At 44.7% G+C, this 25,958-nt stretch overlaps 1 protein-coding gene across 1 annotated transcript in view; it reads left to right on the forward strand.

The window, feature by feature from the left end:
* Window positions 1-25,958, forward strand: part of arhgap5 (Rho GTPase activating protein 5) — a 39,741-nt gene that overhangs the window by 10,487 nt on the left and 3,296 nt on the right. The window contains exons 4-6 of the mRNA XM_014194348.3: window positions 16,442-16,519; window positions 18,193-18,324; window positions 25,330-25,435. Of these exons, the coding sequence (XP_014049823.1) occupies window positions 16,442-16,519; window positions 18,193-18,324; window positions 25,330-25,435 (316 nt within the window). The remainder of the gene's footprint in view (window positions 1-16,441; window positions 16,520-18,192; window positions 18,325-25,329; window positions 25,436-25,958) is intronic.

A 25,958-nucleotide genomic window follows, 5' to 3' on the forward strand; every position in this document is an offset into this window, starting at 1 on the left:
TCCTGTACAGAATCTTCTCAGGTTTTTGCCTGCCATATGAGTTCTGTTATACTCACAGACACCATTCAAACAGTTTTAGAAACTTTAGGGTGCTTTCTATCCAAAGCCAATAATTATATGCATATTCTAGTTTCTGGGCAGTAGTAATAACCAGATTAAATCGGGTACGTTTTTTTATCCGACCATGTAAATACTGCCCCCTAGCCCTAACAGGTTAAACAAATCAAAATATGTTTTATATTTGAGATTCTTCAAAGTAGCCACCCTTTGCCTTGATGACAGATTTGCACACTCTTGGATTCTCCTCAACCAGCTTCATGAGGTTGTCACCTGGAATGCATTTCAATTAACCTGTTAGGGCTAGGGGGCAGTATTGACACGGCTGGATAAAAAAACATACCCGATTTAATCTGGTTACCACTCCTACCCAGTAACTAGAATATGCATATACTTATTACATATGGATAAAAAACACCCTAAATTTTCTAAAACTGTTTGAATGGTGTCTGTGAGTATAACAGAACTCATTTGGCAGGCAAAACCCTGAGACATTTTCTGACAGGAAGTGGATACCTGATGTGTTGTATTACCTTTAAACCTATCCCATTGAAAAACACAGGGGCTGAGGAATATTTTGGCACTTCCTATTGCTTCCACTAGATGTCACCAGCCTTTACAAAGTGTTTTGAGTCTTCTGGAGGGAGATCTGACCGAACAAGAGCCATGGAACGATGATGGCCCATTAGACACCTGGCGCGCGAGTTCATGTTGGGTACCCTCGTTCCAATACGTTATAAAAGAGTATGCATTCGTCCACCTTGAATATTATTCATGTTCTGGTTAAAAAAGGCCCTAATGATTTATGCTATACAACGTTTGACATGTTTGAACGAACGTAAATATATTTTTTCCCCTCGTTCATGACGAGAAGTCCGGCTGGCTTAGATCATGTGCTAACAAGACGGAGATTTTTGGACATAAATGATGAGCTTTTTTGAACAAAACTACATTCGTTATGGACCTGTGATACCTGGAAGTGACATCTGATGAAGAGAATCAAAGGTAATGGATTATTTACATAGTATTTTCGATTTTAGATCTCCCCAACATGACGTCTAGTCTGTATCGCAACGCGTATTTTTCTGGGCGCAGTGCTCAGATTATTGCAAAGTGTGATTTCCCAGTAAGGTTATTTTTAAATCTGGCAAGTTGATTGCGTTCAAGAGATGTAAATCTATAATTCTTTAAATGACAATATAATATTTTACCAATGTTTTCTAATTTTAATTATTTAATTTGTGACGCTGACTTGACTGCCGGTTATTGGAGGGAAACGATTTCCTCAACATCAATGCCATAGTAAAACGCTGTTTTTGGATATAAATATGAACTTGATAGAACTAAAAATGCATGCATTGTCTAACATAATGTCCTAGGAGTGTCATCTGATGGAGATTGTAAAAGGTTAGTGCATCATTTTAGCTGGTTTTATGGTTTTGGTGACCCTGTCTTTGAATTGACAAAACATTACACACAACTCTTGTAAATGTACTGTCCTAACATACTCTAAATTTATGCTTTCGCCGTAAAACCTTTTTGAAATCGTAAAACGTGGTTAGATTAAGGAGATGTTTATCTTTCAAAGGGTGTAAAATAGTTGTATGTTTGAAAAATTTGAATTTTGACATTTATTTGGATTCAAATTTGCCGCTCTTGAAATGCACCTGCTGTTGATGGAGTGCACCACGGGTGGCACGCTAGCGTCCCACCTAGCCCATAGAGGTTAACAGGTGTGCCTTGTTAATTTGTGAAATTTCTTTCCTTACAGCGTTTGAGCCAATCAGTTATGTTGTGACAAGGTAGGGTTGGTATACAGAAGATAGCCCTATTTCGTAAAAGACCAAGTCCATATTATGGCAAGAACAGCTCAAATAAGCAAAGAGAAACGACAGTCCATTACTTTAAGAGATGAAGGTCAGTCAATCTGGAAAATGTCAAGAACTTTGAAAGTTTCTTCAAGTACAGTCGCAAAAACCATCAAGCGCTAAACCATCAAACTGACTGTCATAAGGACCGCCACAGGAAAGGAAGACCCAGAGTTACCTCTGCTGCAGAGGATAAGTTCATTAGAGTTACCAGCCTCAGGAATTGCAGCCCAAATAAATGCTTCACAGAGTTCAAGTAACAGACACATCTCAACATCAACTGTTCAGAGGAGACTGTGTGAATCAGGCCTTCATGGTGAAATTGCTGCAAAGAAACCACTACTAAAGGACACCAATCAGAAGAAGAGACTTGCCTGGGCCAAGAAACACAAGCAGTGGACATTAGACTGGTGGAAATTGGAGTCCAAATTTGAGATTTTTGGTTCCAACCGCCGTGTCTTTGTGAGACGCAGAGTAGGTGAACGGATGATCTCTGCACGTGTGGTTCCCACCGTGGAGGAGGAGGTGTGGTGGTGCTTTGCTGGTGACACTGTCTGTGATTTGTTTAGAATTCAAGGCACACTTAACCAGTATGGCTACCACAGCATTCTGCAGCGATACGCCATCACATCTGGTTTGCGCTTAGTACCACTATCATTTGTTTTTCAACAGGACAATGACCTCCTGGCTGTGTAAGAGCTATTTTACCAAGAAGGAGAGTGATGGAGTGCTGCATTAGATGACCTGGCCTCCACAATCACCTGACCTAAATCCAATTGAGATGGTTTGGGATGAGTTGGACAACAGAGTGAAGGAAAAGCAGCCAACAAGTGCTCAGCATATGTGGGAACCTCTTCAATACTGTTGGAAAAGCATCCCAGGTGAAGCTGGTTGAGAGAATGCCAAGAGTGTGCAAAGCTGTCATCAAGGCAAAGAGTGGGAAATGGTAAAAATAAAGAAAAACCCTTGAATGAGTAGGTGTGTCCAAACTTTTGACTGGTACTGGTACGAGAGAGAGATTTGTTTCCCCAGGGATTCACAATAGTAAGGAAGGAGTAGCCTGTTCCCTTGATGCACTTTTTCCATTAGTGGTAATGGAGGCCTGTGATGTTCACAAATAGCCATGGGCAGATAAAGCCGTCTCCCTGGATCACAGAGAAAGTCAACAGTCAAGTTAACCCACACCAGATGGATGAGGGGGGGTCACAATAAGGGACGACTGAGTGACATTTGTGTACATAAAATGTAGGCTATACAGTAAGTAAAGGAGATGAATGCATTGGTATTCTATGAGCAAACCAGTATTTACTCCTAGCTACACTGAACAAAATATAAAAGCAACATTCAACAATTTCAAAGATTTTACTGAGTTACAATTCATATAAGGAAACAAGTCAATTTAAATAAATTCATTAGGCTCTAATCTATGGATTTCACATGACTGGGAATACAGATATGCATCTGTTGGTCACAGATACTTTAAAAACAAGGATCAGAAAACCAGTCAGTATCTGGTGCGACCACCATTTGCCTCATGCAGCGCGACACATCTCCTTCGCATAGTTGATCAGGCTGTTGATTGTGGCCTGTGGAATGTTTTCCCACTCCATTTCAATGGCTGTGCGAAGTTGCTGGATATTGGCGGGAACTGGAACAAGCTGTTGTACACGTCGATCCAGAGTATCACAAACATGCTCAATGGCATGACATTCAGCCTCCAGAAATTGTGGACAGATCCTTGCGACGTGGGGCAATGCATTATCATCCTGAAACATGAGGTGATGCTGGCGGTTGAATAGCACAACAATTATCCTCAGAATCTCGTCACGGTATCTCTGTGCATTCAAATTGCTATAAATAAAATGCAATTGTGTTTGTTGTCCGTAGTTTATGCCTGCCTATACCATAACCCCACCGCCACCATGGGCCACTCTGTTCACAACGTTGACATCAGGAAACTGCTCGCCCACACGATACCATACATGCTTTCTGCCATCTGTCCTATACAGTTGATTTGTCCGTGACTCGCACACTTCTCCAATGTGTCAGTGGCCATCAGAGGTGAGCATTTGCATACTGAAGTCGGTTACGATGCCGAACTGCAGTCATCGTAACCGGTTTCTGACAGTTTGTGCAGAAATTCTTTGGTTGTGCAAACCCACAGTTTCATCAGCTGTCCAGGTGGCTGATCTCAGACGATCCCGCAGGTGAAGAAGCCGGATGTGGAGGACCAGGGCTGGCATGGTTACACGTGGTCTGCGGTTGTAATTCCGGTGGACATACTGCTAAATTCTCTAAAACGACGTTGGAGGCGGCTTATTGTAGCGAAATTAACATGACATTCTCTGGCAACAGCTCTGTTGGACATTCTTGCAGTCAGCATGCCAATTACATGCTCCCTCAAGACTTGAGACATCTGTGGCATTGTGTTGTGACAAAACTGCAAATTTTAGTGGCCTTTTAATATCCCCAGAACAAGGTGCACCTGTGTAATCTGTTGAATCAGATTCTTGATATGCCACACCTGTCAGGTGGATGGATTATTTTGGCAAAGGTGAAATTTGTGCACAAAATTTGAGATTAATAAGATTGTTGTGTGTATGGAACATTTCTGGGATGTTTTATTTCAGCTCATAAAACATGGGACCAACACTTTACATGTTGCGTTTATATTTTTGTTCAGTATACATTTGTTAGACACACAAGTAACTGAGACCAAAATTATCTTTTGCAATACTGACCTGGTTAACACTTCTGTATCAGCCTGCATGTTAAGCCCTCAACCCTCAGTATGTGTCCTGATTAGTAGGTTTTCCAATCGGACCACCGCTGCTGTACTTACAGATACCAGGCAAGAGGGGGAGCAGAGAGAGGACTCAGACCAACTCAATGGGGATGCAGTTACAATAACCATGAGCTTTTTCAGCATTCAAAGTGACTTTATGCTGAGTGGAAAAGCATCAGTCAGTTCTTTCACAGCAGTGTGTGTGTGTGCGTGTTTAGCCCCTGGATCTGAAGATGGGAAGGGTGGGGGTGGCGACTGAGCCACGGCGTCCTGTTTATCATTCTCCTCAGTCTCAGGGATTACTCTGCTCCTCAATGGGCCAATGATTGTCAGGCGCCAGCCATGCTAGTTTCTGAGTTACTCGCGCTAGCCCTCAATGTCAAACATGACGAGGAAACGGATCTCTCTCTCTCTCTCTCTCTCTCTCTCTCTAGAATACTCACTGTACTACAGTCAATATTGAATAGGAAAAAGTAAAAGATTTGTTGACGTATTCTAACTTTGATTAGGCCTCTTCTATTCTTTTCTAGGTTTGTTTGTATGTGTATATTACCTTTTGTTTTGTTGAAGTCTTTTTCTGGGTGTCGGAAGTTGAGAGGGAGGGATAAGGTGGTACTGCGACAGTAACAGTAGCAGCCATAATTAATCATCTTTCCCTTGTTCTTTTGAAGTGTCATCTCTGGTGAGCTGTGATACTGCATTGAAGTGTTGCCATCTCTTTCTCTCTCTGTCTCCGTTTGTGTGTATATTGCCCTGAGGTCAGTCACAGCCTGTTGTTCAGGTGATTTGTTCATGTCCAGGCAGGAGCTTTTAGCCAGGGCCTCAGTGAGCCAGGCCCAGGGGGAGAGCTCAGAGCTGGGTGGAGGGAGGTGCAGTAGTAGGGCCATGATCAGATGTACAGTATTAGTCAAGCCTCCTTTCAATCCAGCTCCAGCAGTAGCTTTGGGGTGGATGGGTGTCATTGTAGGCCCTGTGCTGTGTACTACTGGGGCATGGCTTTGCCTTGTGGGGTTGGGCATGACATGGCAGGCCCTGTGCTCCAGCTAGCAGCCTCTGGGCTCTGCCCTGTGATGTGCCTCTAACTACCACCTGCCTGGCTCTCTCCCCTCCAGTCAGATGAACTATGACTCAACCCCCCCCCCCCCCCTCCACCATGACAATGGGGATCTGTGTCCCTCCAGACTGACTGAATGATTCGTCACACAAACAACAATCAGTTATGCATGGCACTTTGGGACACGCTCTTCTCTTTCTACAGCAATACTGGAACTGAGGGTCTGACCTCTGCTGCTGTTGTGTTCTACTCTTCCTGCTACACTGACCGTTGTGACTCAAGCACCTTGCTGGAGGCCAGCTGCAACTGGGGAATTTTGTGATGATGTGGCAGACTGCTTTTTCAAGGTCTCCACGGACGGGGCGAACGCTTAGTGGTCCATGTTGAACAAGACAAAGTCCTGTTATTCCCTTTGGCAGCTTGCTCTGCTCCGCTCTCTCCCCTCAGTCTGGGGCCAGAGGATGTCACAGAGGGAGCTTGAGTGAGTTGGATATGACAGAGCTGTCGACTCGGCACACATCAGGTCCTGTCCTTCTCTAGCTGTGGCTGCAAGCAGGCTGGGCTGGGTGGTGTTTAGCACTCTTCTTCATCCTACGCCTCTTGCTCTTCTTTCTTCCTCCTCTCTTCCTTTCCACCTCTTCCTCCTCCACCTCCTCTAGCCTGGTGCTGGCCCTAGGAGGCCCCAGTGTTTTTGGGTCTGTGTATAACAGCAGGCCTGGGTCTTCTTCAGTAGAACACAGTGTTTGCAACGCAAAACGAAAATCTGTATTCTTATTGGAAAAGCTTATGTAGTGCCGTCCTGTTTCACTCTGATTCTAAATGTTTTCTCACTACGCAACATGACCCTGTTCTGTTCTAAGCTGCCTGCCAGTGCCACCGACCCTCCCTAGTGAGTCCCCACCACAGGCACCAGGGGTGGCCCTCCCCTTCCTCTTCTGCTGGCAGTCATGTCACATCAGCCTCACCATGGAAGAACAACACAACACAGCCTGAACAGAGCACACTCTGCCAACAGGCCCTGAACACTGTACTGGTTCCATCAACCATCAGCCAGCCCTACCCACCCCATAGCAAGGAGCTCAGAGTTCCTCTTTTCTGTTTATCAACACTTAACTGTTGGTATGGTAACCAGGGTCAAATTACCCTGAGTAATGCACTACTGACACACACCATAGGACATTTCTTCTTGTTTATGTAACAGTTTTCATGGCTCTAGGCTGGCAGTTGATCGGCGCTGGCATAGTGGCTTGGCATGTAGTCCTCCCCACATCACATCGTCGTTAGTATGACAGTGTTAACCAGCGTAGCTACTACACCTTAGGTATTAATACTTCTCAGGGCTGCTGGAGTGAAGTGTTTGAATGAGCGGATCATTGTGTTAAGCCTCTCTAACACTCTTAGCGTGATTAGCCTGTGTGTGTGTGTGTGGTGTGTGTGTGTGTGTGTGTGTGTGTGTGTGTGTATACTTGGTACTTTTCAGAAACATTTTCTAGGCTGCCAGCAAAAACGAAAAGTATTGAAAAAGTTTAAGGAATTAAAAGAATGTAGCTAGCTAGCTGTTGATTGGAAAGTTATTCCAATGTGTCATCACCATCAATATCTTTGGCTGATGTCATCAAAGCCTGAAAAAGTCAATTTCTAAGAGTAGAATATCAGCACGGCCTTATCATATACAATGTGTTCCTATTAGTTAAACTTTAAACTTAATTCTGATTACAAGCCTGTTTTTGTTGCTGGCATAATCCATCACATTTATCTCATTATATTCAGGCCAGGATTTTTAATGGGCCTCGCAGCTGTTAATCTTTTACAATAAGGCAACTAATGTAGCTTTGCTCTGCTGCTGCTGTCCCTGGTGAGAGAAGAGAACACGACCGAGAGGAAACAAAAGGGAAAGGGGCAGAGAGGTGTAAGGAAAGTGGAACAGTGATGTACATCTTTCTCATTTACTGTCACATGCACAGATATATAAACTATAAACTCAGCAAAAAAAGAAACGTCCTCTCACTGTCAACTGCGTTTATTTTCAGCAAACTTAGCATGTGGAAATATTTGTATGAACATAAGATTCAACAACTGAGACATAAACTGAACAAGTTCCACAGACATGTGACTAACAGAAATTGAATAATGTGTCCCTGAACAAAGGGGGGGGGGGTCAAAATCAAAAGTAACAGTCAGTATCTGGTGTGGCCACCAGCTGCATTAAGTACTGCAGTGCATCTCCTCCTCATGGAGACCCTCTCAAGCTTTGTCAGGTTGGATGAGGAGTGTCTCTGCACAGCTATTTTCATGTCTCTCCAGAGATGTTTGATCAGGTTCATGTCCGGGCTCTGGCTGGGCAACTCAAGGAGATTCAGAAACTTGTCCCGAAGCCACCGCTGCGTTGTCTTGGCTGTGTGCTTAGGGTTGTTGTCCTGTTGGAAGGTGAACCTTTGCCCCAATCTAAGGTCCTGAGTGCTCTGGAACAGGTTTTCATCAAGGATCTCTCTGTACTTTGCTCCGTTCATCTTTCCCTCGATCCTGACTAGTCTCCCAGTCCCTGCCGCTGAAAAACATCCCCACAGCATGATGCTGCCACCATTATGCTTCACCGTAGGGGATGGTGCCAGGTTTGCTCCAAACGTGACGCTTGGCATTCAGGCCAAAGAGTTGAATCTTGGTTTCATCCGACCAGAGAATCTTGTTTGTCATGGTCTGAGAGACCTTTAGGTGCTTTTGGCAAACTCCAAACGGGCTGTCATGTCCCTTTTACTAAGGAGTTGTTTCCATCTGGTCACTCTACCATAAAGGCCTGATTGGTGGCGTGCTGCAGAGATGGTTGTTCTTCTGGAAGGTTCTCCCATCTCCACAGAGGAACTCTGGAGCTCTGTCAGAGTGACCATCAGGTTCTTGGTCACCTCCCTGACCAAGTCCCTTCTACCCCGATTGCTTAGTTTGGCCGGGCGACCAGCTCTAGGAAGAGTCTTGGTGGTTCCAAACTTCTTCCACTTAAGAATGATGGAGGCCACTGTGTTCTCGGGGACCTTCAATGTTAGTATCTCAACACAATTCTGTCTCGGAGCTCTATGGACAATTTCTTCGACCTCATGGCTTGGTTTTTGATCTGACATGCACTGTCAACTGTGGGACCTTATATATATATATATATATTTTTTTTTAATAAGATTATTTCATTAATTCAGATCTAGGATGTGTTATTTTAGTGTTCCCTTTATTTTTTTGAGCAGTGTATATATAGCAGGTTGAGAGCTTCAAGTTCCTTGGTGTCCACTTCACCAACAAACTAACATGGTCCAAGCACACCAAGACAGTCGTGAAGAGGGCACGACAAAACCTATTCCCTCTCAGGAGACTGAAAAGATTTGGCATGGGTCCTCAGATCCTCAAAAGGTTCAACAGCTGCACCATTGAGAGCATCCTAACGGGTTGCATCACTGCCTGGTATGGCAACTGCTTGGCCTCCGACCGCATGGCACTACAGATGCTGGAGGAAACGGGTACAAAAGTATCTATATCCACAGTAAAACGAGTACTATATCGACATAACCTGAAAGGCCGCTCAGCAAGGAAGAAGCCAATAATCCAAAACCGCCATTAAAAAAAGCCAGACTACAGTTTGCAACTGTACATGGGGACAAAGATCGTACTTTTTGGAGAAATGTCTTCTGGTCTGATGAAACAAAAATAGAACTGTAGATGGGTCTTCCAAATGGACAATGACCCCAAGCATACTTCCAAAGTTGTGTCAAAATGGCTTAAGGAGAACAAAGTCAAGGTATTGGAGTGGCCATCACAAAGCCCTGACCTCAATCCTATAGAACATTTGTGGACAGAACTGAAAAAGCGTGTGCAAGCAAGGAGGCCTACAAACCTGACTCAGTTACACCCGCTCTGTCAGAAGGAATGGGCCAAAATTCACCCGACTTATTATGGGAAGTTTGTGGAAGGCTACCCGAAACATTTGACCCAAGTTAAACAATTTAAAGGCAATGCTACCAAATACTAATTGAGTGTATGTAAACTTCTGACCCACTGGGAATGTGATGAAAGAAAAAAAAGCTGAAAAAAAATCACTACTATTATTCTGACATTTCACATTCTTAAAATAAAGTGGTTATCCTAACTGACCTTAGACGGGGACTTTTTACTAGAATTAAATGTCAGGAATTGTGAAAAACTGAGTTTAAATGTATTTGGCTAAGGTGTATGTAAACTTCCGACTTCAACTGTAGGTGAAAATGTAAGTCTAGGTGCTGATCGGAATTGTGGAATAATACTAATGTTAAGGTAGGATTTGAATGGAGAAAGCTGATCCAAGAGCAGCGCTGCCTTTTTTCATCCTATCTGTATCGACACATGCTCCAACGACACACTTAATGAATGTTCTCTCCGCAAGGTGTTCTTGTGACCCTAGGTAACATGATCAGCTTGTCAAACTTGTCATTATGGATTACAATGCCTATGTCTCTGTTCCTTCCTCTCATATCCAGTCACCCTGGCTGCAATCCAGTCAGCACTGGAAGAGGAGGATCGAGAGAGGAGGGAGATAGAGCGAAGGAGTTCATGTTAATGATTGCCTTCTCTGCTGTCCTCTAGTCAGTGCAGTAGCAGCGTGAGGCCCCAGTTGCCGTGCCTCCTCTCATCCCTCATTCTGCTAAGTCTTCTCAAGTACCAGGGGAGCTGCTTTCTTACTGTCTGCTCTGCTGTAGGTGTACACATTCTTGATGGCACCTTATGTCCACAGACAGACCGATACTCAGACAGACGACGCTCTACTCCGCTCTGCCAACTGGGCTTGATGTCTATGAGCTCATCCTTTACTCTTTTACTCCTGGCTCAAATGCCTCTGCATGAAGGTAGTGCACTATATAGGGAATAGGGTGCCATTTGTGATGAACCCTGGGTCAGTGTGCTCACTCAGCCCCAGAGAAGAGAGGAGCAGTTATGTGTCTTGTCTAGAGTATCTACCTAAGCTTTTCATCAAAGTTTACATTATAATTGTTTAAACCCTGGCCTGCTGGGTTAAAGTTCATAGAAGGAAATCAGTCACTTGGAAGCCAGGCTCAGCCAATCAGAATTAGTTTTCCCCCACAAAAGGGCTTTATTACAGACAATTTTAGAGTGGCCTTTTATTGTCCCCAACACAAGGTGCACCCTGTGTATTAATCAGCTTGTTGATATGCCACACCTGTCAGGTGGATGGATTATTTTGGCAAGGAAGAAATGCTCACTAACAGGGATGTAAACAAATATGCGCACAACATTTTAGAGGAAATTAGCTTTTTGTGCATATGAAACATTTCTGGAATCTTTTATTTCAGCTCATGGTACACTTTTCATATTTTAATATTTTTGTTCAGTATAGTTAGCGATGGTACCCTACTGTATTATGTATTTCTCCCAAATGCCTACCTATTCCCTTTTCTTTATTACGTTTATGTACTTTTTTACCCCTTTTTCTCCCCAATTTCGTGATATCCAATTGTTAGTTATGGTCTTGTCCCATCGCTGCAACTCCCGTACGGACTCAGGAGAGATGGAGGTTGACGCAATTCGTCTCCTGAAACACGACCCTGCCAAGCCACAATGCTTCTTGACACACTGCTCACTTAACCCGGAAGCTAGCCGCACCAATGTGTCGGAGGAAACACCGTACAGCTGGCGACCGGAGTCAGCGTGCATGCGCCCGGCCTGTCACAAGGAGTCGCTAGAGCGCGATGGGACAAGGACATCCCGGCCGGCCAAACCCTCTCCTAACCTGGACGACTCTGGGCCAATTGTGCGCCGCCTCATAGGTCTCCCGGTCGTGGCCGGGTTAAAACAGCCTGGGATCGAACCCGGGTCTGTAGTGACGCCTCTAGCAATGCAGTGCCTTAGACCGCTGCGCCACTCGGGAGACCCTTCTAGTGCACTACTTTTGACCTCGGCCCATAGGGTGGGCTATTTGGGACACAGCCCAGTTCACCCGTCCCATCTCCTTTCCTCTCCCGCATTGCATGGGGCTGGTGATTTATGGGCACAGAGGGCTGCAAGGAAGGACAATTATTAAAACACTAGGCTGGAAATGTATGAGTCGGCTAGGATGCTCTGGTCTCTTAACACAATGTAGTTAGTTAGTTACTGTTACCACTGCATCCCAAATTACACCCTATTCCCTACATAGTGCACTACTCTGTGCTGTTGTCAAAAGCCGTGCACTATGTAAGGAATAGGGTGCCATTTAGGAAGTAAGCAAGCACTGGCCTGAGCCTCAGCCTCCCTCCACTGAGGATGGAATAGGGCCCTAGACCCGAGTCCAGACAGAGTAGGTACTAGTTACAAACGACCAGAACATTTCACCACCACAACAGTCAAGTTCATTTTGGCGATATTTGCTTCCTTCTTAAATTTCTCTGACTGAATTAGTTGGGTCCTTGTCATGATCAATGGGTTTAATAAAACACTTTATTTTGTTCTTTTTGTGGAATATGGATGGGAATCTGTGGCCTACTGTAGATACTGATGTAGGATAGCATTAGGTCAGGAGGATTGTGAAGATGGGGAAATGATGGGGAAGCTCTCAACTCTCTCAGCTCTGCCACCTGACTGGTTTTACACAGCATATTTCTCATGCCATTGTTGCCTAGAAGAGTTTGGCTTCTGTTTGGTTTCAATTGACAATTTTGATGCCAGAGGTCCTCAATGTTATTTAGCCTGGAAATTCAACTATGGGAAATACTGCCTACAACAGGGTTCCCCAACTGGCATCAGCTCCCAAGTGATTTTAATTTTGCAAATCTGTTCAAAAAGTATTCCCATGCATAATATGTATGATTGTATACAAATGTAAGCAAGGTTTGAATTAAAATGTTTTAGTCAAACATATATGGTAGGGCTTCTTGCGGTCAATTTGCAGTCTACAAATTATTTGTAATTATGTTTTGGCCACCTGACCATCCGCTCAAAAAAACAAATTGTCCCGTGGCTGAATCTAGTTGATGATCCCTGGCCTGCAGGTTACCATGTCTAAGCCTAAACTCTATCTTCAACAACAGTGTTAACTGTTAAATCTGATAACTAGCTAACTGCTGACCTTTCTGTACTATCATCGTGGGACAACCAGAGGCCAGGTGGAAGAGGTTTATATTCAGTTATTGGATTTTATTGTTGCCATGGTAATAAAACGATCCTGGCAGCTGTCCAGCAGTTAAACTAAACACTGTAGTGAATCGTTCCACAGTTTCTACGGCGATATGACTACTGAGGAACTAACTGTCACACCCATCCAAAAGGATATCAGAAGATTTATCTACCGCTGGGAGGTTCGATTTAATCAGATTTTGAAATGCAAAAATTCCAGCGCTGCCATCAGTCTCCTCAGGTATTTCCTGAAGTTGTAGTTGTAGGGTGAGTCTATGTTCTGTACTAGCCTGGTCCCAGATCTATTTCTGCTGTCTTGCACCTGCGAACTCCATAGGAGTTGGCATTGACAAGACCGCACAAACAGATCTGGGTCCAGGCTAGCTCTGACTTCCAGACCCAGACAGAGTGAGTGTAGTAGTAGTGTTGGTGGAGATGGTGGTGCTGAGTTAGAGTATTTAGGGAGGAGGACAATAGAACATCCGGCTTGTAGAACACATCTAAATTCGGATCACTTCCCTGTAGCACTTCCCTCCCTCACTCATTTGAGTTCATTTTGTTCTTATTGTCTTTGGCTGCAACCTTCCTCCCAGTCATTCGACTAAATAAAGCAGGAAGGGTCACATCCAGTCAAAAGCCTCGACCCGTCGGCATACACACACACACTAACACGCAATAACTAAAGCTGCATCCTGGTACAGATGAACTGGTGTCTAAATTACAACCATGAGGCGTGTGCATATATCAGCTAGACAGGACTGTTCGCTTGCCAGTCCCACAGTTTGAGGTCCGTTTCTACTTAAAACCAGGGTCACACTCTTCTGTGAGTGTTGTTTCAACGATGGCATGGCAACAGTCAGAAAAGCCGTGATGTGGGGTGGAACTAACAGGTGCTGTGACCATAGAAATAGAATGACTAGAACAATTAGGCTACATTCTATTTCTATGGCTGAGACCTGTGTCTATGTACAGTGCCTTCTCGAAAGTATTCACTCCCCTTTACTTTTTCCACATTTTGTTGTGTTACAAAGTGGGATAAAAATCGATTGTCATTTTTTTGTCAACGATATACTTAAAATACTCTGTCAAAGTGGAAGAAAAAATGTGAACGTTTGTAAAAATGAAAAACTCATATCTTGATTAGATAAGTATTCACCACTGAGTCAATACATGTTAGAATCAGCTTTGGCAGCAATTAGTGTCTTTCTGGGTAAGTCTTTAAGAGCTTTGCACAGCTGGATAGTACAATATTTGCACATTATTTTCTAAATTCTTCAAGCTCTGTCAAGTTGGTTGTTGATCATTGCTAGACAGACATTTTCAAGTCTTGCCATAGATTTTCAAGCAGATTTAAGTCAAAACTGTAGCTTAGCCCTCAGGAACATGCAATGTCATCTTGGTAAGCAACTCCATTGTATATTTGACCTTGTGTTTTAGGTTATTGTTCTGCTGAAAGGTGAATTTGTCTCCCAGTGTCTATTGGAAAGCAGACTGAACCAGGTTTTCCTCAAGGATTTTGCCTGGACTTAGCTCTATTCCGTTTATTTTTATCATACAAAACTCCCTAGTCCTTGTCGATGACAAGCATGCCCATAACATGATGCAGCCACCACCATGCTTGAAAATATGAAGAGTGGTACTCAGGGATGTGTTTTTGGATTTGCCCCAAACATAACGCTTTCTATTCAGGAATAAAGTACATTTCTTTGTCACATTTTTTTGCTGTTTTACTTTAGTGCCTTATTGCAAACAGGTTGCATGTTTTAGAATATTTGTATATCATGTTAAACACTATTATTGCACACAGAGTGAATCCATGCAACTTATTATGCGATTTGTTAAGCTCAGTTTTACTCCTGAACTTATTTAGGCTTGCCATAACAAAGGGGTTGAATACCTACAGCGTTTCAATTTTAATGGATTTGTAAAAATGTTTAAAAACAAAATTCCACTTTGACATTATGGGGTATTGTGTGTAGGCCAGTGACAGAATATCTAAATGTAATCCATTTTAAATTCAGGCTGTAACGTTAACATAACAAGATGTGGAAAAAGTCAAGGTGTGTGAATACTTTCTGAAGGCACTGGATGTGAGCAAGTCATTAGACTGTGGTATTTAGCTTACCGCTGTCTTAGCATGCCTTCGGTCGCCTCTCAGAATAGGTCCTAACTTACATTGAGTGGCTTTTTAAATGGCTTCTAATGGTGGTTACAGGAAACATTATCTTCACATGAACGAGTGGTTAGAGGAAATCAGAGCATAAGTCAGGAATGACAGCATTAAGAGGGAGTCAGTGTTACGCTCTATAAAATGGAAGCTCTTATCTCTATCTTATCATGCCATGGAAATGTCCTCAGTGCTGCTCTTGTGCAGTGTTTTCTCTCTCTCTCTCGTGTGTGTGTGTGTGTGTGTGTGTGTGTGTGTGTGTGTGTGTGTGTGTGTGTGTGTGTGTGTGTGTGTGTGTGTGTGTAGGGCACGCTTGTGTTCATGCTCCTGCCCTGCCTGTGAGCTTACATTCTGCTGACAGTGTCAGGAGGGACCTTACACCGCTGACCAGACTCACACACAAATTGCACAAGGACCAATTGGGAAAGGAAATTAATACTTTCCATAAGACAATGTCATAACTAAGCTAGGGCTGTGTCCCAAATGGCCCTATGGGTTCTGGTGCACTATATAGGGACTTTGGGACGGAGCCTAGTCAGTCCTGTGCAGTGTGTGATTCACCTGGATTGCCACCTGCCATTTATCTGGCTGCCGGTGAGCAAGAAATTCAGCTCCTACCTGTTCCTCTGCACCTGTACTGCTATGCTACAGTATTATAGAGTATGAACCCAGTGTGTCATCACATCAGTCTCACCTTGAGTGCTGTAAGAAAGGACCTGCTCTGACATGTTACAGCATCTCAGGAATATATAGGCTCGTGTGTGTGTGTGTGTGTGTGTGTGTGTGTGTGTGTGTGTGTGTGTGTGTGTGTGTGAGAGAGAGTGGGAGTGCCCGGCTATAGTATAAACTGCCTCAGTGCTGCTGCTCAGTGTATGTGCTGCAAGGTCACACCGACTGCAGTTTGTCATTGCAGCGAGCACAGACAGAGCGCACATTTACTGCTTATACACACCCACCCACAGAGCTTGCATTATGCAGCTGATTAGATGCCCCCCAAGCGCTGTCCTCAGATCAGCTGGTGTGATCTGAGGACATCCATCCAACTGGCAAACTGATCAGGGTAGCCGCTAGGCTGCTTGTTGCTGCCTCCTCAAAGCATGGCCTCAGGATCCACAAGCTTTAACTGTGTCTGTCCCTTCCTCCCTGTCAACGTACGCGTGTGTGTGTGTGTGTGTGTGTGTGTAAGAGGGTTCAGCCATGCTTAATGTGGCTATGTCTGCATTTACATTTTTCTCTGATCTGAAATCACTGCTGGAGGGAAAACTGCTTTAGACTTCCCCCTACCCTTTTCCCAGTGGAAATCAAACTATGTTGATAGCAGGTCAGCCTAGTAGGCTGTACTTTTGTACTTCATAATATCTCTAAATATCTCTTATTTTGTCTTCCAGGACTTAATACAGAGGGCCTGTATCGTGTGAGTGGAAACAAGACTGATCAAGACAATATTCAGAAGCAGTTTGATCAAGGTAAAACACATCTGCAACTGTCAACTCACTTTAACTGTCAACTGCTCTTACATTTTTTCCCTATCTCATTCAAAATATGAATCTTTTTGTCACGGATCCCTCCGGATCTTTCATTATGCACACCTGGCCCCTATTCCCAGTGAATTAGTCATTGTAAAAGTGTGTCCTTGGTTTACCATTGTCCTGTCGATTATTGTTACAATGTCCGTTGGTTCGTGTGAGTACCTGTGCTGTGTGTTTTGGGCTTTCGTGCCCTTGTGGATTGCGCAGATGATTAGGGGTCTCGTCCCGTGTGTTATTTATTGGAGGTACTCCTCGCTCTTTTGTTTGGGTATTAACCCAGTGTTTTTGTTACGTGTTTGTTTGGTCTTTGTCCCCGTGCCTTTACACGGCACGCCGTAATTTGGGTACAAAAAAAAAATATTACGCATTCCTGCGTCTGTCTCCCGATCCCTTCATACCCACGTGACATTTTTGCCCTTAGTCTTTTTCTCTTGTTATTTATAAACTGAACACACATTTAAATCACGCTGGTTCATTAAGATGTCAGAAGGAAAGGGATTGGTTGAGAAAACCAATAATGACTGTTCCCTAGGACTTTACATTTCCCTCCTAATTGCTTAAATTCAGCCACAAGTATTATGGATGTTTGTCCATGAAAGAGCTGGACTAGGTACAGTATTTGAGTGAATTACTGTGAATCAATGGGAGTCTTAAAACACAGGGGAAGGCTGATTGTATTAACCTGCCAATTAGGGATGGATGGGGTATGTTGCATAATATGATTTAGAATAGATGTTGATATAGTCACCACTCGGCTGCATAGAGATCCTTCTGCTCCCTTCTCTCGCTTGCTTGAAAAATACTGGTATGTATATAGTGCAACTTGACCTGTACCGGGTCAAATTGACTTACACAAGCAATCAATTAATTGCATTTTTATTTTCTGTCTGGAATTGAATTACTGCATAGGCTCACCGGTTGGCTGTATTTCCCTGAGTGGAATGATGGCCATAGATCTAGTTTCTCCCGTCTGTAGCCCGTTTCCCTTTTTGTTTTCATCCATCTTTCAAATCCAATACCAGTCAATCTGAGCCATCGAGCTGTGCAAAGGGGCTGGGTGGAAAAAAATCTTCCTTCCACTGAGTGGCCAAATGACTTCCTATCCATGAGACACAGTTTGCCCAAAAGAGACACTATGGGCATCAATCTGCCTGCTGGCCCGGAACCATTAGTCCTCCTTCCACCCGCTCTTCTTCTTCCTGTCTCACCCGCCCCTCTCCCTGTTTCTCTTCCTCTCTGTCCTTCTTCTCTTCTCTCCACCACAGGAATTTGTGAATTAAGTGCATTTTTCTCCCTCTCTTGCCCTTTCTGCTGTCTGGGAGAGAGATCTACTCTGACAGCTGTCAGTTCACCTTAGGCCCTGTCCTGCCCTCACTAGCTCTTTCTCTCTCTCGGCCTTTTCCTCTCACCACTCTTCTTCTCTCACCCCCCCTCTCTCTTCCTCTCCTTTTCTCACTTACTCCCCCGCTCTCCTTCACTCGCTCCCCCTCTCTAATAATATTAAGTATTAATACATATGATTTTGTGTTTTTCTAAAATCCAAAGACTCTTTGTGAGTACTGTTAATTTTCTTCCCCTCACCAATCAAACCCTGACCCCCCCCCCCGCAGACCACAGTGTGGACCTGATAGTGATGGACGTGGCTGTGAATGCTGTGGCGGGGGCTCTGAAGGCCTTCTTCGCTGACCTCCCTGATCCTCTCATCCCCTACATCCTGCACCCGGAGCTGGTGGAGGCAGCCAGTGAGTACTGTACTGTTAGTTACACATGCTCTGTCTGTCAGTCTGGAGAGCTGACCTGGGTTCAGATACTATTTAGTTTCTTTCAAATGCTTTTAGCTACGCTTGGTTGAGCTTGCCTAATTCAATACTCCCAAAAGTGGCAGAGCAAGCCCCGCCAATCTGGCACTCTCAGGCAGGCTAAATTAAATGCGATTCAAAGAAAACAAATCTTATATCAACCCATGTCTGGTCTGTAGAGGCCAGTGTCCTAACTCAGTAACTAACAGCTGTGGGGAGGGTTGACACCCAGCACCTCAGCCTTCCTCCCCTCAAATCACACCCAGCAGCTAGAGAAGATGAGGTCAGCCAGTTCTTTCTCTCTATCTCTCTCTCTCGATGGGTTTTAACAGTACCCCAGTTTTTCCTTTTGTCCTGCTCAGTTCATTGTGTCGTTTATTTTACTGTCACATTTCAGGTGCAGCCTGTTCTGTTTTTGAACCTCAAGTGTACTTTAGCTGGTAGAATGTAGCAACGCTTCATGATGTTGGATGTTTGCCAGGAAGAGTGATGGTGCTATATTCCACAGTTTATAACTACAAGCAGATGTGAACGAAACTTAGTATTACCCCGTGGCTTATATGCTTTATATTACGTCTCAGGCAGTGTTTCTCCTACCATTATACACTGAGTGTACAAAACCTACTCTTTCCATGACATAGGCTGACCAGGTGAAAGATATGATCCCTAATTGATGTCACTTGTTAAATCCACTTCAGTCAGTGTAGATGAAGGGGAGGAGACAGCGGCAGGCCAGTGGTCGAAAACGGTCATTGATGAAAGAAAAAGAGACTGCCACGAATTGTTCAGAGCAAAAGATGGGCTACAGTTGAACTGCCAGTCCAGTACAACATTGGTGCCCAATAACTCATAAGAGAATCCACAACTCGTCGTACCTTGACTTGAATGGGGTATAGCAGCTGACGACCTTACAGAGTTCCACTTCTTTCAGCAAAAAACAAGAAACTGCAGTTGCAGTGGGCTAAGGAACAAAAACACATGACACTGGAAAATTGGAAAAACATTGCTTGGTCAGATGAAACCCAGTTCCTGCTGATGGGAGGACTAGGGTATGGAGAAAACCACATGAGTACATGCATCCATCATGCTGCATGTCAACATTGCAGGCTGGTGGTGTGGGATGTGTTTTCACGGCACACATTGGGCCCCTTGCTAAAAGTAGAGCAATAATTAAATGCCACAGGATATCTGAACAACATTGCCAATTAGGTGCATCCCTTCATGGCAGCAGTGTATCCATCTGCAAATTGATTTTTTTCTGCAGGATAATGCCCCATGCCACAAGGCTAGGATTGTCTAGGAATGGTTCCACAAACATGACAGTGAATTCAGCTTACTGTAGTGGCCTGCCCAGTCACCAGATCTCAATCCAGTTGAGCATCTGTGGGATGAGAAGGAACGAGCTATTCGGAGTAGAGATCTACTGCCAGCCAACTTGACACAACTGTGGGAAGCATTGGAGTCAACATGGGCCAGCATCCCTGTGGAAGGCTTTTGACATCTTGTAGAGTACATGCCCTGACGAATTGAGGCTGTTCTGAGGGCAAAATGGGTGCAACTCGATATTAGGAAGGTGTTCCTAATGTTTTGTACACTCAACATATATATTAGGATTATCTCTGTCCCTTCCTCTCTCATCTAAAAGCTTTTGCCTTCAGTTGAACATTTTGGTTGAAGAGGCATTAGATGTTTATTTGGGGACCTTTGCGGCTCGTTTACAAAATTATCAAGGTGCAAAACTGGTGCCAGAGCAGGGTATTTCTCTACATTCGCAGTATCATCTGCTAACCATGTGTATGTGACAAATTAAATTTGATTTGGTAGGGCAGGTCTGTGCCTCTTGAAGCACTAGTTGGTGAGTGGGTGTAGTTTCCTCCATGCCCCTCATAGTGTCTCCCTTAGTACCATCCAGTCACCTTCTCCTCTCATAGTCAGCTGGAAGGAAAGCAAGAGATAAATAAGAGATGCTGCTGAGATACTCACCCTTTCCTGCCAGTACAAACTGCTCACCTTCTCTCTGAATGGATGTATACACACTTGTCTCAGTGTTTCTGCTGTAGAACTACATGCCTGCATTAATATTCCAACCCCAGTTATAATTCACACCTTTAAGTCGCATCACACTCAGCTCACAGCCGTCTTCCTGAAAGACGAATTCCTGCCCAAGGATGCCAAAAGATTTTCATGCATCTGCATTATTTCCCCCCTGCCTGGTTGTCTCTGTGAGCGTCCCAAATGGCAACCTAGTCTCTATAGTGCACTACTTTTGATGGGCCCTGGTCAAAAGTAGTGGACTAAATAGGGAATAGGGTGCCATTTGGGCTGCATACTTTGTGTTGCTGTAGGATATCATCCTTGCTTGAGTCATCTAATCCTGGGCCTACAGTAATGTATTACTGATCACTGTTGAAACCAACCCAGCAGCCTCCTTCCTCACTGTCTGTCTCGCTGCTGCAGATTAATGTCCCAGAAATAGGTCCCCTCCCTCCCTCCTGGGGAGAGTATAGAGAGGGAGGGAGGGAGGGAGGAGAGAGATAGAGGCCATTGGTTGGTTTCAATGAGGGGGGAAGATGGAAGTAGACAGACCTGGAGCTTGTCTCTCAGGGGTTTGAGCAGCTCTGCAGAGCTGAGCGTTTCCCTCTGACAATTGTGCAAGCAGCGTAATGTGGAGGAGTTTGGAGGACCTCCAAGTCTCAGGTTGCGTCCCAAATAGCACCCTTTCCCCTATGTGTAGTGTACTACTTTTGACCAGGGCCATTGGGTAGTAGTATCACTATATAGGGAATATAGTGCCATTTGTTATGCAGCCTGTCTCAGTCCGGGCCAGCCTTGGTGCATCACGCTCAGTTCTGGGGCAAGTAGCACATACACTCATTCCTTTTGTGACGTTCTGACTTAGGGATCTTAACGGTTAACCGCTAATCGGTTAGCCGCCAAAAAATACATTTGACCGGTCATGCTTTTCAGTCTAGGTTAATTTGCATAATTCAGTGGAATTAAATTGCCTCGTGTGAATTTTTGCTAGTCGTCATGCACACAGCATAGAGTCTAGTCTGAGGAGTGGAATGCCGTATCAGCTGTCAGACAGTGTGAGACCAGCTGGTACTGGAGTGAAACGTGCTTTTATAAGCCCAGTCATTGCGCAACAAATAACAGTTCTAAATGCAGTTGCGTGTTAACTGTTTTGATGGCCATGATAAAAAAGAGCTACTATTTTTATTTCTCAACTCATAGCTAAAACACGCTTCCCTTTGCCATTTGAGTGCATAGGCTATAGTCAACGGTAGGCAGGCTATTAGCAGCTATCACCACTTTACAATGGGAGCTTGAGGCTGTATAAATGTTTGAAACCTGAACTTAACTTCAAATAATGAGGAATGTCTTACCATGCTTCAAAGTAGCCTAGTCCAAATCCAACCAGAGAAATGTGGAGGCAAGACTTCCTCATGCAAATAACCAACATTTCACTCCTGTTTTATTGGTTTTCATATCAACTTTATTTTGTTGTCCAGAAGCCAAAGGCACCATCCTAGTCATATTAGCAGCCCATCCTAGTTGTTGCTATTAGATCAAATCAAATGTTTTTTGTTACATGTGCTGAATACAGCAGGTGTAGACCTTACAGTGAGTGAAATGCTTACTTACAAGCCCTTAACCAACAATGCAGTTAAGAAAAATACAAAAAAAAAGTAAGAAATAAAAGTAACAAATAATTAAAGAGCAGGAGTAAAATAACAATAGCGAGGGGGTACCGGTTAATTGAGGTAATATGTACATGTAGGTAGAGTGTTAAAGTGACTGTGCATAGATAATAACAGAGTAGCAGCGGTGTAAAGGGGGGTGGGGGGGCAATGCAAATAGTCTGGGGTAGCCATTTCATTAGATGTTCAGGCGTCTTATGGCTTGGGGGTAGAAGCTGTTTAGAAGCCTCTTGAACCTAGACTTGGCGCTCCAGTACCGCTTGCCATGTGGTAGCAGAGAGAACACTATGACTAGGGTGGCTGGAGTCTTTGACAATTTTTAGGGCCTTCCTCTAACACCGCCTGATATAGAGGTCCTGGATGGCAGGAAGCTTGGCCCCGGTGATGTACTGGGCCGTATGCACTACCCTCTGTAGTGCCTTGCGGTCGGAGGCTGAGCAGTTGCCATACCAATCAGTGATGCAACCAGTCAGGATGCTCTCGATGGTGCAGCTGTATAACTTTTTGAGGATCTGAGGACCCATGCCAAATATTTTCAGTCTCCTGAGGGGGAATAGGTTTTGTCGTGCCCTCTTCACGACTGCCTTGGTGTGCTTGGACCATGATAGTTTGTTGGTGATGTGGACGCCAAGGAACTTGAAGCTCTCAACCTGCTCCACTACAGCCCCGTCGATGACAATGGGGGCATGCTCGGTCTTCCTTTTCCTGTAGTCCACAATCATCTCCTTTGTCTTGATCACGTTGAGGAAGAGGTTGTTGTCCTTGCACCACACGGTCAGGTCTCTGACCTCTTCCCTATAGGCTGTCTCGTCGTTGTCGGTGATGAGTCATGAGTGAACAGGGAGTACTGGAGTACTGAGCAAGCACCCTTGAGGGGCCCCCGTGTTGAGGATCAGTGTGGCGGATGTGTTGTTACCTATCCTTACCACCTGGGGGCGGCCCGTCAGGAAGTCCAGGATCCAGTTGCAGAGGGAGGTGTTTAGTCCCAGAGTCCTTAGCTTAGCGATGCGTTTCGAGGGCACTATGGTGTTGAACACTGAGCTGTAGTCAATGAATAGCATTCTCACATAGGTGTTCATTTTGTCCAGTTGTGAAAGGGCAGTGTGGAGTGCAATAGAGATAGCGTTCATCTGTGGATCTGTTGGAGCGGTATGCAAATTGGAGTGGGTCTAGGGTTTCTGGGATAATGGTGTTGATCTGAGCCATGACCAGCCTTTCAAAGCACTTCATGGCTACAGACGTGAGTGCTACGGGTCGGTAGTCATTTAGGCAGGTTACCTTAGTGTTCTTGGGCACAGGGACTATGGTGGTCTGCTTGAAACATGTTGGTATTACAGACTCAGACAGGGAGAGGTTGAAGATGTCAGTGAAGTCACTTGCCAGTTGGTCAGCGTATGCTCGGAGTACACGTCCTGGTAATCCGTCTGGCCCTGCGGCCTTGTGAATGTTGACCTGTTTAAAAGTCTTACTCACATCGGCTGCGGAGAGCGTGATCACACAGTCATCCGGAACAGCTGATGCTCTCATGCATGTTTCAGTGTTACTTACCTCGAAGCGAGCATAGAAGTCATGTAGCTCGTCTGATAGGCTTGTGTCACTGGGCAGCTCTCGGCTGTGCTTCCCTTTTTGTAGTCTTAATAGTTTGCAAGCCCTGCCACATCCGATGAGCGTCAGAGCCGGTGTAGTAAGATTCGATCTTAGTCCTGTATTGATGCTTTGCATTTTTGATGGTTTGTCAGAGGGCATAGTGGGATTTCTTATAAGCTTCCGGGTTAGAGACCCGCTCCTTGAAAGCGGCAGCTCTACCCTTTAGCTCAGTGCAGATGTTGCCTGTAATCCATGGCTTCTGGTTGAGGTATGTACGTACGGTCACTGTGGGGACGACATCATCGATGCACTTATTGATGAAGCCAGTGACTGATGTGGTGTACTCCTCAATGCCATCGGAAGAATCCCGGAACATATTCCAGTCTGTGCTAGCAAAAAACAGTTGTGTAGCTTAGATCCCCCTCTTTGTACATTTCTCCTGGAGGTTTTCATCTCTGTCAGATGGAACCGCTCGCATTAGGTGTGCTGTTTATAACAGTGGTTTCCTGCTAATAGCATTTTGGCAAATTACGTTTTATTGGCTGCTACATTACAGCCATGCTCAATAATAGTCTATAGCCTTTTGACTGGAAGACGATAGGCTTGCTGTTGTTGCATGTGTTCATTGTATACATGTATAGTACATACATGTATAGTATTTTCTGTTGGTCACGTAATTTTACTGTTTGGAAAAAAATGTAATTGTTTGTTGACCGGTTAATGAGGAGTCAGCAGCAAAATTGACTGAAGTTTGCATCCCTAGTTTTGACAATATTGATTAGTCTCAGCCAGGTGACCTCCACAACAGTCCTGGAGTCAGAGTTTTTTTTTCTTACCCCCTTTTTCTCCCCAATTGTTAGTAGTTACTGTCTTGTCTCATCGCTACAACTCCCGTACTGACTCGGGAGAGGCGAAGGTCGAGAGCCATGCGTCCTCCGAAACACAACCCAACCAAGCCGCACTGCTTCTTAACACAGCGCGCATCCAACCCCGAAGCCAGCCGCACCAATGTGTCGGAGGAAACACCGTACACCTGGTGACCTGGTCAGCGCACACTGTGCCCGGCCCGCCACAGGAGTCGCTAGTGCGCGATGAGACAAGGATATCCCTGCCGGCCAAACCCTCCCTAATCCGGACGACGCTAGGCCAATTGTGCGCTGCCCCGTGGGCCTCCGCGGCCGGCTGCGACAGAGCCTGGGCTCGAACCCAGAGTCTCTGGTGGCACAGCTAGCACTGTGAAGCAGTGCGTTAGACCACTGCGCCACCCGGGAGGCCCCGGGGTCAGAGTTTTTGACAGGTATATCTGAAAGGTCTAATATTAGACTTTGTTAAATGCTTTTTGAAAGGTTTGATATGCTAATGCATGGTTTGTCCCTACGTCTTTTATTACTTGGCAATATTACATGGGAGTTAGGTCTACTTATCTAAGATAGTGCTGCTATTATTAAACAGATAGTGACAAGAAAATCACTGAGACAATGTGCTCCCAGATGATACCGACAGTGCTATATCTGCTTAAGGCTCTAGCTAGTGTTTTAGTGTGTTTGTTGTGTGGGTGGTTATTGGCAGCCCCGTCGCCTTTGTGCTATTCCTTTTCTTTTTTCTTCTCCCAAGAGAAGGAATTAGTAAAAAGCTAACTCTGTTCTCCTCCTCCTTTCAGAAATTGTGGACCACATAGAAAGACTTCAAGTCCTGAAAGAAATAGTGAGGAAGTTCCCTGCCGTGAACTATGAGGTGTTTAAATACGTCATCACTCATCTGAACAGGTAAGAGACAACACTATGAACCTGGATCAGAAAGTGTCTCAGGCTGCCTTCAACTGACTGATACTGGGTGGAATCTGAAGTAAGCTGTGAAGTATACACGATGTTAGTTACGTGACAGTAATCATGAAAACAACCATGTCATGTAGTTGGACCGAATCGTGTTCAGTAGGGAGAATTTAGTTTGAAACGGAGAGATACTACCTGAACATCTCCGTTTTCCTTTGTGATACACTATATGACCAAAAGTATGTGGACACCTGCACGTCGAACATCTCATTCAAAAATCAAGGGCATTAATATGGAGTTGGTACCCCCTTTGCTGCTATAACAGCCTCCTCTCTTCTGGGAAGGCTTTCCATTAGATGTTGGAATATTGCTGTGGGGGCTTCAATTCAGCCACGAGCATTAGTGAGGTCGGGCATTGATGTTGAGCGATTAGGCCTGGCTCGCTGTCGGCGTTCCAATTCATACCAAAAGTGTTCAATGGGGTTGACGTCTGGGCTCTGTGCAGGCCAGTCAAGTT

Source organism: Salmo salar, chromosome 01 (genome assembly GCF_965601325.2).
Source record: "Salmo salar chromosome 01, fSalSal1, whole genome shotgun sequence".
Classification (NCBI taxonomy): domain Eukaryota; kingdom Metazoa; phylum Chordata; class Actinopteri; order Salmoniformes; family Salmonidae; genus Salmo; species Salmo salar.